This window comes from Rhinolophus ferrumequinum, chromosome 13, assembly GCF_004115265.2.
Source record: "Rhinolophus ferrumequinum isolate MPI-CBG mRhiFer1 chromosome 13, mRhiFer1_v1.p, whole genome shotgun sequence".
Classification (NCBI taxonomy): Eukaryota; Metazoa; Chordata; class Mammalia; order Chiroptera; family Rhinolophidae; genus Rhinolophus; species Rhinolophus ferrumequinum.
Window position 1 is genome coordinate 31,582,645 of NC_046296.1, and position 15,676 is coordinate 31,598,320.

A 15,676-nucleotide genomic window follows, 5' to 3' on the forward strand; every position below is an offset into this window, starting at 1 on the left:
CTATAAAATAAAAGGTTAGATTTTCTATATTCTCAGTAGAATCCAACCAATATTTGGAGAATTATCTAGGTTCAATCAATACCTACTCTCAGTTGACTAATACGGTTTCACTGAAGTATTTTTTGTTTTTTTAATGTGCTGAGTAAAATAAAACAAATGATTTTAAAGAGTCTCTTGGACTATATTTCTGTTAGAGTAAGCCTGTCTGTTTCAACTGTAACTTGGCTGGCTCAGGAGACAGGGAATTTAAAAACAGGAAAATCTTAATAAAATTGGAAATGTGACTTCCAACTTCAGGGTGGATTATTTCAAACTACACGTGATCATACAGCACATCACTATACCTTGAGTCAGCGGTCAAATGGAAAGGGCAATTTTCTGGGCTGGTCTGGAGACAACTGGTGGTGTCTAACACTCCATCTCCATGGCCACTGACCCTTTCAAACTCCCTTTCATGAAAGGTGCAGGGTACCTTTGTTCTTTTCCAGTGTTTCGAGTGACTCAACTTTCACCCTCAGGTTCAGGGGGAAAAAAAACAAAACACTGAAGATGACTGTTTAGGAGAGGAAAGACTCTACTCCCAACTTCCCTCCCAAGATTTAGACACACAGCAACTTTCTTTTGTGTATACAGACTTGTCCTTTACCCCCCCGCAGAATAACTTTTCCTCTAGCAACAGAGGCCATCTGGTTATGCACAAGCAAATGCAGCAGCTGACTCATCTTCACTCACCGGGAGAGTGGGCAGGCATCGTCCTATTCCTCGGCACCCTTGCCACCACTGCAAGACCCGCCGGGCTCTGGGCCCCCAGCCTTTCTCCATATTTGAGCTGTTTCTAGTTGGAGGTTGCCTTCTATTCTGGGTGGCCTTATATTTGGAACAATATAGTACAATCACTCAGAAAAATACTGTTTCCCAAGTCTCAAGAAAGCAGATAGAACAAGAAGCTGAATGAAACGAACCACAATGACCACAATGGCAAGTTGAAGCATGCACCTGTAACTAGGGAAAACATTAAAATAAGAACAAACTGAAGTCCTGAAAATTAGAACTAATACTGACTTTTTAAGTTTTTAGCAAAAGTGTAACATTCTCAAGCTATCAAAAAGTGGTAGAAGATACTGCTATTTAGACAACTTTATTTTGTGGGTTTTACTTATGAGAAATATAGAATTACTATAAGTCTTCCAAGGATTTAAAACTGTGTTACTTCAGAACTTAACAGAAATGACTTGAAATGCATTTGGGAGAACTGTGCCCTCTTGTTAAGAAATACAAGTTGGGTAGGTATATTTAATAGAAAAATTGACCCTACATCAAATTCTCAGCAAAATTTCTGTATATTGAAAAAAATATACGTATATAAACTAAGAGGACACTATTGCATTACAATAACTATTTCACATGGGACATATACATAGTTATCAAGATTTCTATTAATCATTGATTCCCAAATTTCTGTCCTAGTGGGAACTAGAAATCACATAACTGAAATAAAAAGAAAATACAAAAAAAAGTTCCTAAATTTCAGGTCTTTTTCCATGACCAAACTGTGTGATTCTGTTAAAATGATCAGAAGCAAGATGAACATAATTTCTTCTCCCTGCCAGCTTTCACTAAGATCTTTAAAAATGAAGGAATAAAATATTTAAAAATATAATATGAAAAATTCACAAAATATTCCCAAAATGCCGGTGTCTAAATATTTAAGTTAATTTTAGGAGACAAAAAAATGAAAACATAATTTTTTAGTTCTCATTGACCCATTGCCTAGAAATCTGTGCTATATTGTGAATAGCACTGGTCTAATTTTCACTCTCCTCTAACTTTTGGAGACTGAACAATAAAGAAAATATACCATGATCTTAAGTGAGGGAAAAATGAGAAGCAATAATGATCGCAGTTGCTACTCACAAAACTCTTTTCTGAATCTATGAAATCAGTACCAATTACCTATTAAATAAGTCACACATATTCCTCACATATAATGGATTATATATTTGTCCTTGGACCATAATGATCATTTCATCATAGCAACACTAATTTGAATATTGCTTTTAGCAATCACGTCACATGTCAGTATCTAATTTATTTCACCATCAAAAGAATTATATCTAGTAATTTATGATATGGCCGATGACTTAAAATTCACCTCTCACCCTAATCTGCATAGTTTTATTTCTGAGAAGATCATTGTGAGTAATGCAATTTTTTTACAAATAAGTTCTATCTTCAGGATTAGGTTCTCTCTTGACTTACACATCTCTCAGATCTTGTTTTTCAGATTCAAAAACTGAGTAAAACATAAGAATCCCTACTGTCATTCTTCTTTAAAATGTGTGGTGAAATTAAATCCCAATGTCTCTCCATTGTAACCAAGTTCATTATCATAACCATGAAATCGAAAGTAACATCTATAACCATTTAGAAGCCGGTTAGAAAGAGCAGCCATTTAGTTGCTATGTAAATAATATACATTATGTTCCCACTTTCAGAAAGTAGATATATGAAATGATAGATATGCTTTTCAGGATATTGTAAAAGGTTCTTTTCAAACATAAAATGTGATTGTATAGTATTATTAATCTCATAAGAGGGGGGCAATATACATGAGCCAGATTTTGGTGGAAGAATAAACTACTTGATGATATAACCATTTGAAAGGAAAGGTACTCTTCCAGAATCAGGATTACTGACTTTCTACTCATGTCAGAAACATTTTTTGTTGTTGTTGTGTAATCCTGGTCATGGAAAAGTGTGTTCCGGACCAGCCATCATTTTTGACCTTCAAGTAAACTGTATCTGAGTGGGATTTATATGTTAATAAAGGCTTAGATCTTTGCTTGCCCTACAATTGTCAATCACACTATTTTCTGAAGACAGCTTCATAAAACATACTAAGCCTCCAGTAAGTTGGTGCTTTGAGTTGTTTCTGGCAACTGTGCAGCTCAATATAGGGCAAACAGATTCTGGCTCTCAGTTGGGAGAACAATTCCAAATGACCTTAAGTCACTTTTTCTTTTCTGAGTAATTCTATTTTGCTTAGTTTTATTTTCTGCAGTTTTTCAAAATTCCACGCATATAAAAAGGAATACCTGAATGAACCTACCATTCCAATAGAAATCTGTGTACTCATTAGCCACTTAATATACTGGTACGTAGAGTAATCCACAAATTATTTCAGGTATCAGTCCACCCTAAATGCTGATAGCAAAGTAATGCTCTGCAACAAGACTGTGTGGGAGGTAAACTATAGATTACTTACCATGTGGTAAATTCTTTCTATAGAAATCCTGAATTCTAATGCTGTGAGCAAATAGTCTAGATCAGGAAACAAAAGTATCCCTTCGTATCATAGAAGAAGAGAAAATATATTGCTTATACTATCCCTCTTAGACCATGATATCTGGAAGATCTTCTTGCATGAAAATTGACATGTGGGACATTTCCTAATATTGTCCTTAAAATAAATGACTTCTTCAGAACTAAGAAAAAAAATGAAGCCATTCAATTTTTTAAAAGATTATCTAAACAAAAAGAAAATATATTATTTATAGTCTCATTGAGTGTATAATTATCATTCATAATTTGAGTTTTAAGGAAACTGGCAAGATGAAGCTATTCTGAATAAGTTATTTTATAGTTGTATTTTATTTATTGATATTTTATAATAGTAATATTTTAATGAACATTTTGGAAGTTTCCATTTTTCTGCCCTACAGAAGCATACATTTAAAAAATCTTTAAGAATAACAGAATACTGTTTCTTTATTTTTATTATGTAAAATACAGGCTTCCCACTCAGATATAAATCAGACGTAGTGCATTTGAAAGAAACTTTAGACCCCAGTCCTCTTATCTATTATAGGAAGCCAACTATGGAAGTCTGAAAATTGATTGGCTAAAGTGGTTTCCTGTTAGTTAAAGCTGTTTAATTTTTTATAAGTCCTGAAGCTAGGTCATACTGTCTGTCATACAGTGCATCCTCCCTCATCAGAACCCAACTTAGTTAAGGAGGAAGGATTAATTCAGTTTTTCCTTATTAAGGGCAATGACAGATGTTTTGCTTAATCTCATCAGGAAAATAACCTTTTGTTCAATTTGACCAGTTTTTATTCTGACATATAAAACTGCACTAGCATAAAAACAGAAGCTCAGATTAGAAGAGATTTTCAAGGTCACCTTGACAAACTTTTCCCAAAAGATATCTGTGAATGTGCTTAGACATGCTAACAGACCCTCTGCTTTGCTCTGGGAATATTTAGTTGATTGCGTTCAAAGAAAAATATTTTTTTATTTAACTAAGGAAATCTATTCAATACTGTTTTAAGACAATTTCCCGGATTTAGAGTCATTTATTCGCTTAACAGATATTTGCTGAGCACCTACCAGAAGTAATATAATATACCCTGCTGTGCCAGGCAAGTATCTACTCCAGCTGCTGTTGAGAGAGAAGCAGAGTAAATTTAAATCAATGACTCTAGGGTCACAATACCTAGGTTCCGATTCTTGATCTGACACTTAGCAGCCTCATGACTGCTCTGTGCTTCAGTTTCCTCACCTTTAAATTGTGGGTAGTAAGGGTAGTAAAGGTACAATGATATCTCACTCGATGGGTTGGTTCTTTATATGAACAGAGCTCTTAAAACAGTGCCTGGCCCATGTTCAGTGCTCTGTAAGTATTTGCTGTCATCATCATGAATGTTTTTGCTTTGTTTGTCAACACATTTTATAACTTGTTTGTCATTCTACTTCTCCATGTTTGTTATTTAGAGCAGCAGCACTCAACTCAGGGTGATTTGACCCCCCAGGGAGGGACATTTGGCAAAATGTCTGCAGACATTTGTAGTTGTCCAAATTAGTCTGTTTTTATGGGCATTTAGTGGGTAGAGTCCATGGATGCTGGTGACCATCTGACAATGCTTAGGACACTCTGCACGACAAAGAATTATCCAGCCCAAAATGTCAGTAGTGCTAAAGTTGAGAAACCCCAATTCAGAGAAAGAACTATGTTGGAAAATGGCAAAGCAAAATTTATGGTGACAGCTCCGTAGCAGATTTTGCATTTGAGGACAGGTGTCCCACATGATTCTGAGCTTGCGATGATTTTAAAGAAAAATCTAAGCTGCTGCCCTCGGGTGGTCTAAATATAAAGATATCCATATTCCCATCCCCAAGTAGGATATTACTCTTTCTAACAAAAGGAATAGAATTAAAAAATACCCAACACATCCTACTGTAACAATGCTAGCAGAATCAGGATATAAAATGGGCAGGGCAGGGCAGTGTTCCAAAGAACAAAGCGCTCTCAGAGTGGAGAGAGATGGCACACTGCGGCACCTTAAAAATCAAGACACCAATCCCACAGAGAATGAAATTGGCAGACGGTGCCGTGTGCACATTATGGAAGAAAATAAAGCTTCCTTAGCAACACAACAGGTAAAAATCCCGCACTTAACTTTAAGTAGTCACACTCAGAAGGAATAAAATTGCCAGCAAATAGAAATGAGGGCTCTGACACATGAAAACATCTCAGTGCAGATAAGAACAATGTGTGACATGCAGAGGGAAATCAGAAAGAAACCTGGATCAGAACAGCGACCATTGTCTCCTTCACACGTGACTAAGGGTTATAGTCTGTTTACATGTTTGCCTCCTCCATAGATAGAAGACTCCTCGAGGCCATGTCTTAGTCATAACTCAATTACTAAGCTCCTATTACGTGGTAGGGCTCTCCCTAAGTGCCATCAATTAGAAGATAATATATTAAGACGAGTTAACATGAGCTCCCATCACATGTTAATACCTATTAAGGCAGTAACGGTTGGCCTGGTGCCGTTCTCAATAATTTACACTCCATAATATTTTTCTTTTTGGTTTGGGCCCTCAAGTTCTCCTCTTTTGTGTTCTGATCATGTAATTCCTGGGCCACATGGAGACCCAGGAGATCCTGGGAAGGATCAGGATGGGTAGAATGGCCCAGGGGTCTCGGGAAGATCAGAAGAGAAGTGTGTTAATATTAATAACTGATACAGAAGTGGTGCACACCAGCTGACTATCAGCTCTGTGCTCATTTGATTTTCTCTACTCCAGGCACATAACTATGGTTGTGACAGTTACATACAATCTGCACCTATAATAATATCACAAGGATTCTGAAACTTGGCATTTTACAAAGTAGCCTAAGGAATGTGTTGAGAATTACTGACAGCTCACTTTGGAATACTATACAAGTCATGCTAAAAATGAAATACAGTAGGGTTCCAGCTAAATATGAGGTGTGATCAAACAATACAGTGAATGTTTAAGTAAAAAAATCTATTACAGTAAAAGACACATTGCCATTAATCCCCCTCAAAATACTCCACCTCAACTTCGAACACACTTATCCCATCGTTCTTGCCACTTGCCAGAGAAGTTCTGGAAGTCTTCTTTCGTGTCTTTAGTTGCGCTGTCCCGGCTGCCTCGATGTCCTGAATCGATTCAAAACATTTACCTTTCATGGTCATCTTGACTTTGGGAAAGAGCCAGAAGTCACATGGTGCCAGATCGGGTGAATAAGGTGGATGAGGACACACTGTAATGGTTTTATTTGACAGAAATTGCTGTACCAGAAGCAATGTGTGACATGGAACACTGTCATGATGGAAGATGAAGTAAAGATACAAAAGAGGCCTTCCAGAACTGCTTCAGAAAGTGGCAAGAACGATGGGGCAAGTGTGTTTGAAGCGAGGAGAGCATTCTGAGGGGGATTAATGGCAATGTGTATTTTACTGTAATTTTTTTATGTAAACATTGACCACAATTTTCTATCACACTTCGAATGTTCAAACAGTAACTGAAAGCATCACTAGGGATAGTTAGCAGACCGAAAATAGACTTTATTAATGGGGCATCCAAAGTATATGCTGATTCCCATCAAAATCATTATGTAATGCCAAACATCAAGTGCTAAAATCAAAAATTATCAAAAGGGATATTTTCAGCCTTATTAAGTGTAGGCCACTCTATAAATATTGAAGTGTTCTCAGCTAAGGAAGCCAGAAGGTAATATTTATTCACTCACTCTTCATTTATTATGCCAAATAATGGCTAAGATTGAGGTCTGTAGTAGAAGCACAGTAGAGGTGGTAAGGTGCTTCAATTCAGAGAACCTGACTTTTAGACAGTTGACTTGTTGAGGGAAACAGAAGGACATGAGCCTCGAATGTGAGGGACAGAGTAGCAGAACTGAGGCAGTCATGAAAAGCAGGAATCAGGTCACCGAGATCCTTCCACACCATATGAAGGATTTGAATTTTATTCTGTGCTGAGGCATGAGCTTTGACAAGACCTGATTTGTGTTTTATAGATTGCTCTTGCAATGTGGAGAATGATTTGGGTGGGACAAGACCAGCTGGGATAACATCCAATTAGGATATTAAGAAAGAAGTTCAAGTGAAAAATGTTTACTTATTGCCTACACTGGACAATAGCAGAAGGAATCAAAAGGATGATACTGATGGATTAAAAGACCGGACCCTACTAGCCCTAATGTTTATTTGAATGTAGGCAAGAGGGATCCAGGATGGCTCCCAGCCTTCTGGGAGGACCAGCTAAATTGTGATGCCATTAACCAGGATAGGAAATGGCAAGAAATTAATATATCTAACTCCTTCATCAGATTTTAAAATCAAGATCAAAGAGGTAATTAACAACTAACAAAGGCCCAAATCATCTTTCTCACACATACCCAAACAAATGTGTTTTTTTTTCCCTGACATGTAAAAGTTTGTAAAATATTCAAATTGTAATGATTTTAACTTCAAGCCATGATGAAAGTGGCTTATCAAATGATACAACGTTCTTGGAAGGAAAATAATTTTGAAATATCTGTGACTCCAGGTAAAAATTGCAGATATAGAAATATAGTTCCCAGAAAAATAAATAAAAGTAATTACAGAGAGTAGCAAGATGCCTTTTTATAAGAATTAGAGAGGGCAAACCCAAGGAAGAAAAGAATTGTTATTCTGAAAAGGCTAAGACAGCAAACACCCTGTATCTGTAGTCAGTGACAGCAGACAGAGTAACAGTGAGGGCCTGGTAAGAAATAGCTGGTAAACAATAGGTAGGAAATGTGGACAATTACGTTTACATACATTCTGTTTCAAGGTAATGAGTTGATGTGCTTAATTCTTGTCTTTTATTAACCACTGTAAGAAACACTGAAATTTCTGGAAGCAAAGAGGAATGATACCTCTAAATGAGTTTCCAATCAGGTTGACATGCACTGATAAAATTTAATGCATTGTTGCTGAGAGAAACATATCTGAATACTTTTAGGTCTTGGGCTTATAAACAAGGGGGTGAAGTGGACATGAGTAGACCTGAGGGTCAGGGCATGGAACTGAATCGCCAGTGTAGATGCAAAAGCAAAAGGTCCTGCTGATCCACACTGCATTCAGCTTGTAGAGCAGAGCCTATTAATGATGGCGTTAAATACCTCAGGACTCCTTCTCAGCCCCAGGGACTAAACAGCTATTTAAGATAAATACTTGTCGAGTTGACTAAGAAACACCACACTGTGAGGCGGTCTCTGCTGCCCTGGCTTTAGCAAAAGGAAAGGTCTTCAGTTCTTCAAGGTACAAAGCTCCAATGTACAAAGCTCCCACACAAAATGGGAAGGTCAAGATAAGAGAAAGGTCAACAGAGGCAGAAAGAGTGGGCTTCATACAAGGGCAGCGACCTCTCTAGGAAGCGGATTAATAATATGAATAAGTACAGGTGCTTGTTAGACAGTTCCATCCATGCCATTTGGTGGAAGCTCTATCTTGGAATATTCCCAATGATCTCACCCAGAAAGGTTTACAGAAACACAAGTGGCCAAAACGATCTAAGCAGTGTAGCCTCTGCATATGTGGTCGCAATAAAATCAGCAGCAGGAGAAATCTCCCATTAGTGAGAACACCATCAGAGCACACAAGGAAGCATCATGAAAGCATGAGCTCTATTTCTACAAACAACTCCTACTAGGAAGAAAGAAAATAAGTGATTTAAAAATATGTTTATTTGTGCCCTACCTCCTAACATAAATAATTGATGATGGAAAATAAGACTTTTAGATTCAAGCTAAATATACTCATTTAAGTAAACAATATTCAGAGAGTTAAAATAAAATATAAAACAATTTTGCAGAATTAGTACACAAAATAAGTTCAAAAATCATCCATCATTTTGGGAGATTAAAAATGTTAAACGGGCCTCTTTCTGTCTGCACTACACTCATTTCTCCTTCCCTATCTTTAAATCTCAGGCTGTCCCAGGGCACAGTCCACAGCCTCTTCTCTTTTGTTCTCAATACTCAGTCACAGGAAGTCCTAATTCAGTTCCATAGCCGTGTATGCTTCCAAATTTTTATCTCCAACCTTGACCTCTCCCCTGTATTCCAGCTCGTATATATCTAACTGTATGTGACATCTCCTCGGAGATGTCCATCTCACATTTACCATGCTCCAAATAGAAGTTGGTTCCCCTGCACCTCCTAACCTGTTCCCCCCAGTCTTCGTCACCTCATCTCTGTAAATAGCACCACCAATCATACAGCTGCTTAGATCACAATCCAAGGAGTCGTCTGTGACGCTTCCCATGGCCACCACACTGAACACCACCCTTGGGTTGCCATTCATTGCACAGTCTATGTGAACAGTTCCTCCAGGGGTTGTCAGTGCCCAACCTATGAAGCCATATGGGTCTCTTTCCCTTATATTCCACATCCAATCTGTCACAGAGCATTCTCAGCTCTACTTCAAGATATATTTGGGAATCCAACCCCTCTCCTCACAGTCTCCACTGTACCACTTAGTTCAGGCTACCACCATCGCTCTTAGACAAGCAAACTATCTCCCTAATTTAGTGTACCTCTGTCCATCCCTCTCCCTGCCTCTACCTGCTTCAGTCTGGTCTCTACCCAATGCTGACAGTGACCTTTTGGAAATGTTAATAGATGATATCACATACTTGCCCCGTTCCTCCAGTGGCTTTCATCAACTCAAACCCAAATCTAAATACTTGACCTTGGTTAACAAAGCCCACTGGGTCTATTCCCTGCCTGCCGCTCTGACTTCATCTCCTGGTACTTCCCATCCCACTCACTGCCACACTGCCCTTCTTGCTCCTGTTTCCTCACACACGACTAGTTCATTCCTACCTAAAGCTTTGTCCTTGCTGTTCTTGCTTCCTGTAATAGTCTTTCCAGCCATATTCCTTTCTTTCCTTCAGGTCCCTTCTGATGTCACTTCCTCAGAGGTGTCTTTTCTAACTCCATGTAAAATACCCTGTCACTCCAGTCACTCTCCAATTCTGTACCCTGCTTTTGTTTTCTTCATAGTGATTATCACTCCCAGATATTACATATTTATGGGTGTTTTTAAAAAAAGATCCACCTACTAAAATTTAAGCTGCATAAATTTTATATTCAAAGCCGTATACCTATTATCTAAATGAGTATCTAAGAGACACAAAAAGTATTCAAAGGGTGAAATACTGAGTGAATGGCCAAGACATTATCCTCCCATGACCTACAGAAATCCCATTCCATATGTGTTAAGGGTTGTTTTGGTTATACTAAGCAAAGCGGTGGAAACCCACTAATCATTTCCCATTGGATGAATATCTCTGTACCAATCTAATGATAAATGTCAACCTTTTTCTCTCCAAAGAGCAAGATCACTGCTTTTGTCTAGCCTAGATTCTGGGGATAAAAGCATAAATAACTAAAATTTAAAATAGTTTTACCTCATCCCTCTGTAGAAGTTTGATCACAGCTAATGCCACAAACCAAGTCTGCCTGGTTCATTTTTATTTTCTTGAAGTTTCTGGGTGAAGGAATTAAGAGTAATAAAAGGGCCAACATTCTGAGAATCTCACCCAAGTACAGGATCTGGCTAAACTATAAAGTGCACAGCTAAAATTTTCTGAAAAGTTGACTGAGAAATTCTGAAAAGAGATATTATAATGCTTTGGGAAAGGCAAACTTTAAAAAGGAACCTTTTTAAAATTAGAATTTTAGTAATAGTATCATCCTGAAATATAATCAGGTTAACTAGTAGTAATAAGTTTTCTAACACTGGCTAGAGCTGTCTTAGAAAATAAAACATATAACAAGTATTTTGCCTACTCAAGAAAAACGACCCAGAGACTAATGAGCTCACTGCCTGACCCTCAGCAAGTCACTTGTCCTCAATGTCTATCAATTAGCCTCACGTGGTGGCTGTGAAGAGTGGCTAATAAACCTGATTGCAAGGCTCTCTGAGAAATTAAGTGCTATCTAGACGCTTGATAATTGCCAGATTGCTCTCAGTCACCGTCTAAGCACTGTGAATGCATTGGGCTCTTTTGAAGCTCTCTGCTACCCTTTGGCTCATCTGAAGTCAATCAGTCCCAGTGACAAGGACAAGTGAGGATCCTTCTCACTTCCCTACAGGTCTCATCCTGATCCACAGGACACACACGTGCTGGAGACACCACCTAGCCTTTGCTGTCCTCTGGTCTGTCCAGAGCACTTCGCAGGTCCCTGATGAAGGGACACTGAATCAACAGCCAGTGAAGGCATTTCCTGCATTTCCAGGGAAAGGAAATACAACATAATTAAAAACCACATATTTGACAAAGACCGTCGGGGAGGAGAATATTAACATGAAGGACCTGAAAAGCACAGCATTCACTTAATTCTTACCAATGATCCCCTGATGTCTCATTCTTTCACAAAATGCCCTCATTTAGGGGAAAGGATGATTGATTTCTGACCTCCTCCTAAACTGGAAATGATTTTCCTCATTCACTGATAAACTAAAATCCACTAAATTCATGGATTTAGAATTTCACTTGTCTTTAACGAACTATATAGAAATTCACGTTCTTTCCAAGTTGCCAGCCATGTGGTATCTATTTTAGAGACGAGCCTGCCCCATGTTATCTTCTCAGTAATCTAAGACATGCAAAAATAGCCAGGACACAAAAGCAATGTAATCAGTCACTCACAAAAGTACAGCGTCAGTCACCATACATATGTGTTTCAGAAAAGTATAAATTTCCTCTCCGATAGTACCACAACACCTGTCCTTTCAGTATTGGGAGGACTTGCCTTTTCAAATCAAGTGCAAGCTTCTTCATCTCCAACAACTTTTCATCCCAAAGCTAAGTGGTTTGATAGGAAAAAAAATTCCTTTACTTCTTGCTCAACTACTCCTCTGGTTCAATCACAGCACATTTCAAAACCCAGATACTGATAACTTAGGGCAGGTTTGGGGATGCTAGGACAAAAACTTAAACCAATGCAAAAATAATACTTATTGAGAAAAGTATTTGTGTATAATAAATTCTTTAGGTACAAATGAAAATGAGACCAATTAACAAATATATATTAAGAGATAACCCAAGTCATGGACAAATTATTTTCATGTAGAGCAGGCATAAACTACTGCCAGAGTTAAATCCAGTCCCCTTCACCTGTTTTGTGAATACTTTTATGAGAACACTGACACACCCATTCACTTAGATATTCTCTGTGGCTGTTCTCAGCTGTCTGGTTGCTACAATTGCTGACATGGGTAGTTGCAACACACCATTTGGTTCACAAATTTGAAACTATTTGCTATCTGGACCTTTACTAAAAAAGTACCAACCCCTGCTATTGAGGATGAAAAGGTCATTGCAGCCTGGAATAGTCGGCGAAGGTTCTCTAGAAGGAGACAAACAGCTTAAAGAGAAACTATAACGGAACCAGAAGATAAGTGATAGGTAGACAAATATTCTTTCCCATGTAATCATTTATCTAGGGGATAGAAATGTCCTTAAGAATAAAAAAGCATGAGATCGTCCCATGCTGAAAAAAATCATTATTAGCATGATACAATCTCTCAGTGAATAGCAAAACTGATGGACTAGAAACTAAACTGTGTCTCTTGGCTTTAGTTTCTTGGCTAAGTCCCAGTGCAGACCCTAATGGTACCATCCCAGAGGCTTGGTTTGGACAGTGGTAGTGGAGACAGTGGTGGTCATGGTGTTTTCTTAGCTATCTTGCTTCACGAGAAACACACAACTCATGACACGTTTCAGGAGGGAAGAAAATCACTAAGACTAGTGATAACAGAAAACCTGTACACAAACTTTGCCTCTTCCCATTACTGGACATCCTCTCACCTACAAAACAGATATCATAGGGTTCAGTGTCAGAATGGAAACTAGCATCGAGATGGACTCCATGTTGGTCCCATGTCCCAGACCTCCGCTGATACTCAGGTTGTAGCTAATGCTTGTGACTAAAACTTCCAGGGTGGAGTGGGTGACTTAGTTATTCCACTCTGTGCACTAGGGGTACAAATTCTTATAAATCATCCATCTTGCTGGGTCTCAAGCTATGTTTCTCACAGAGAGAAAGGTCCATTTCAGGCTGCAACCCCATTTAAAAGAAAAAAGAGCGTATAAAAAAAAGAATTGGACAACAACTATCTTTTTCATGACCAATAGTGTCTCTCCTTGGGCCCTAAAGACTTCAGATTCTGAACACTTAAGACCAGTAGGATTAATGCCTTCAAACAGAATTAACATAAAAGGTACATCTAAAATGAAAAGTATAATTTCATAAGGCAAAAAGTATTAAAAATCAATATGATAACACTGAACATTTTCTACTGGTTTAAAGACCAATTAAAGTCTTATTTATTCCTAAATGACTCCATCACTTTATAGCCCTGAGAAACCACCCAGAACTGAGAGAGGTCCCCTCACATTCACATGACTGATTCTGAAGAACTTTGTCAATGTCAAGATCCTGTGCAGGGTACTCAGGAAAGATACTGGAGGGGCAGCTGCCCTTACCTGCTCTCGTGCCCATCTTGATCTCATTCTAAGTGCCAAAGGCTCAGCTTAACTGGTTTCCCAAACCACAAGAATTCTCTTCAAAGAAATGAGGAGCCACATGAGCCACCTTCTCCACAAGTGACCATTCAGAGGGTCCAGTCTTAAATAGACCTCTCCAAAGTCCTTTTAAGTTGGCAAAGAACCTAAGCTGTCATCACCAACTCTCTTACCATATGGACAAAAGCATGCGGATTTAGCTGGTTAAAGAACCAAGTATTCAAATAGCACCAGGTGGGAACAGGGAATGGAAAATGAATGAGGCTGGTCCCAAACAAAATAATAAGCAAATTCAAAATGCAACGTTGCTAAAGCCCCATTTTTAAAAAAAAATTTTGTGAGAAAGATGTCATCCAAATTCTAACTGTAGCTTCTGTTAACTTTTGACAAGCTTGGCACCCAAAAGGATAAAGACCCATCATTCCCACACAATTATTTGTGATCAGATTTACTAGAATTGTGATTTATTTCTGAGCATGTATTTTATATTTTTCTTTTATGAGATTTCTGTAGTTATGGATATTATATTTCCTGGCGTATGAAAGTATATAAATAAAAAATTGCCTCTTTTTGACATTATGACATACCTGCCTTGGGTGTCAAAACAACCAATATATCTCCGTTATTAAAAAAACCTCCTTTCTTAGAGCCAGCTTTTATGTAAGTCCAGGATGGCTCCCATCTGGTCCTGGGTGTATTATTTGTTATCTGTCAAACATTAGAACTTCTGCCTCACATGTTGTTCTGTTGCAAATGAGCGGCATTTTAGGTGGAAATAAAAAGGGGGGGGGGACTACCAAATTACTTTATTTGCTATACTACATTTGAGCCAGACTTGCATTTCTTCTGATCCTCCCATTTCTATATTCAATCTTTCCTAATATAATTGCTAAGAGTAATAATAAAAAAAAGAGTAATAACTAGGTGAACAAAACCACTCAAATAATAACTAGTCCAAGAGTTTTAAGCAAATAGATTAGCTGCCGCCTTATTGTTTTATTTTTCTCTGTTTTTTAAATTATAATTTAAAATTGCTTCTACTCTACTACCCTGTATGATGGAAGTTCCAAAACTTCCAAAGAGGATAAAATTTCTGAAAGAGAGTTTGATCATTTGTGTGCCTCGACTAAGCACTCGTGAAATCACAAATATCTCAGGTACTGAGTAGTTTGAAGATAAGAAGCTCTCCCAAAGGAAAATGTTAACTCACGTAGATACACTTGAATTAAGGATAATGGGGTATTTTCAAGGCACAATCTTTGAATGGATTGTCCCTTTACTAATAGAAACTCTTCCGTCACACCTCCATTTCTGGACTTAATACTAGAACGCTTTGGGTAAGGAGTTCTTTTTCTATAGGCTTTGGGCCTGGAACAAGGTAGAAGCCAAGCCAGGAGTGGGGATTTTCTTAGCCCAGGGAATGTTGGGAGCCATCAGGAATAGACAAACATCACTGTAGCTCCAGTTAACAGCCCAAGTCAGGACCACACTTTAGGAAAACCTGTATACTTTATGAGGGCGCAGCTCCCACAGGTAGGCTTATGGGGGATAAGAGAACTGATTCCATCTCTGCGAAACCAGCCTGAGCACAACCTATCCCTTTCAGTAATGTCACAGTTACAAAGGGGGGTGGGCTGTTTTTCCAAATACTCTATCTACTGCTTATTGATGTAGAAACTACTTTGTAGAATTTCTATAATATACTCGAAAATAAACCCTAAGTCTTCTCCATCTAAGAATGATTTACCCAGCCACCAAAGGCTCTTAAGTCAAAACAAGG

The 15,676-nt window shown here is 38.1% G+C and overlaps 1 protein-coding gene across 6 annotated transcripts in view; it reads right to left on the reverse strand.

Annotated features, from left to right (window-relative positions):
• The window catches only part of CCDC85A (coiled-coil domain containing 85A), a 176,235-nt gene that overhangs the window by 12,374 nt on the left and 148,185 nt on the right, over positions 1 to 15,676 (reverse strand). For 2 of the 6 annotated variants that reach the window (XM_033125492.1, XM_033125491.1), the window contains exon 4: positions 733 to 867. The exons of the other annotated variants lie outside the window; for them this stretch is intronic. In XM_033125492.1, coding sequence (XP_032981383.1) covers positions 733 to 867 — 135 coding nt within the window. The remainder of the gene's footprint in view (positions 1 to 732; positions 868 to 15,676) is intronic. 6 annotated transcript variants of the gene reach the window in all.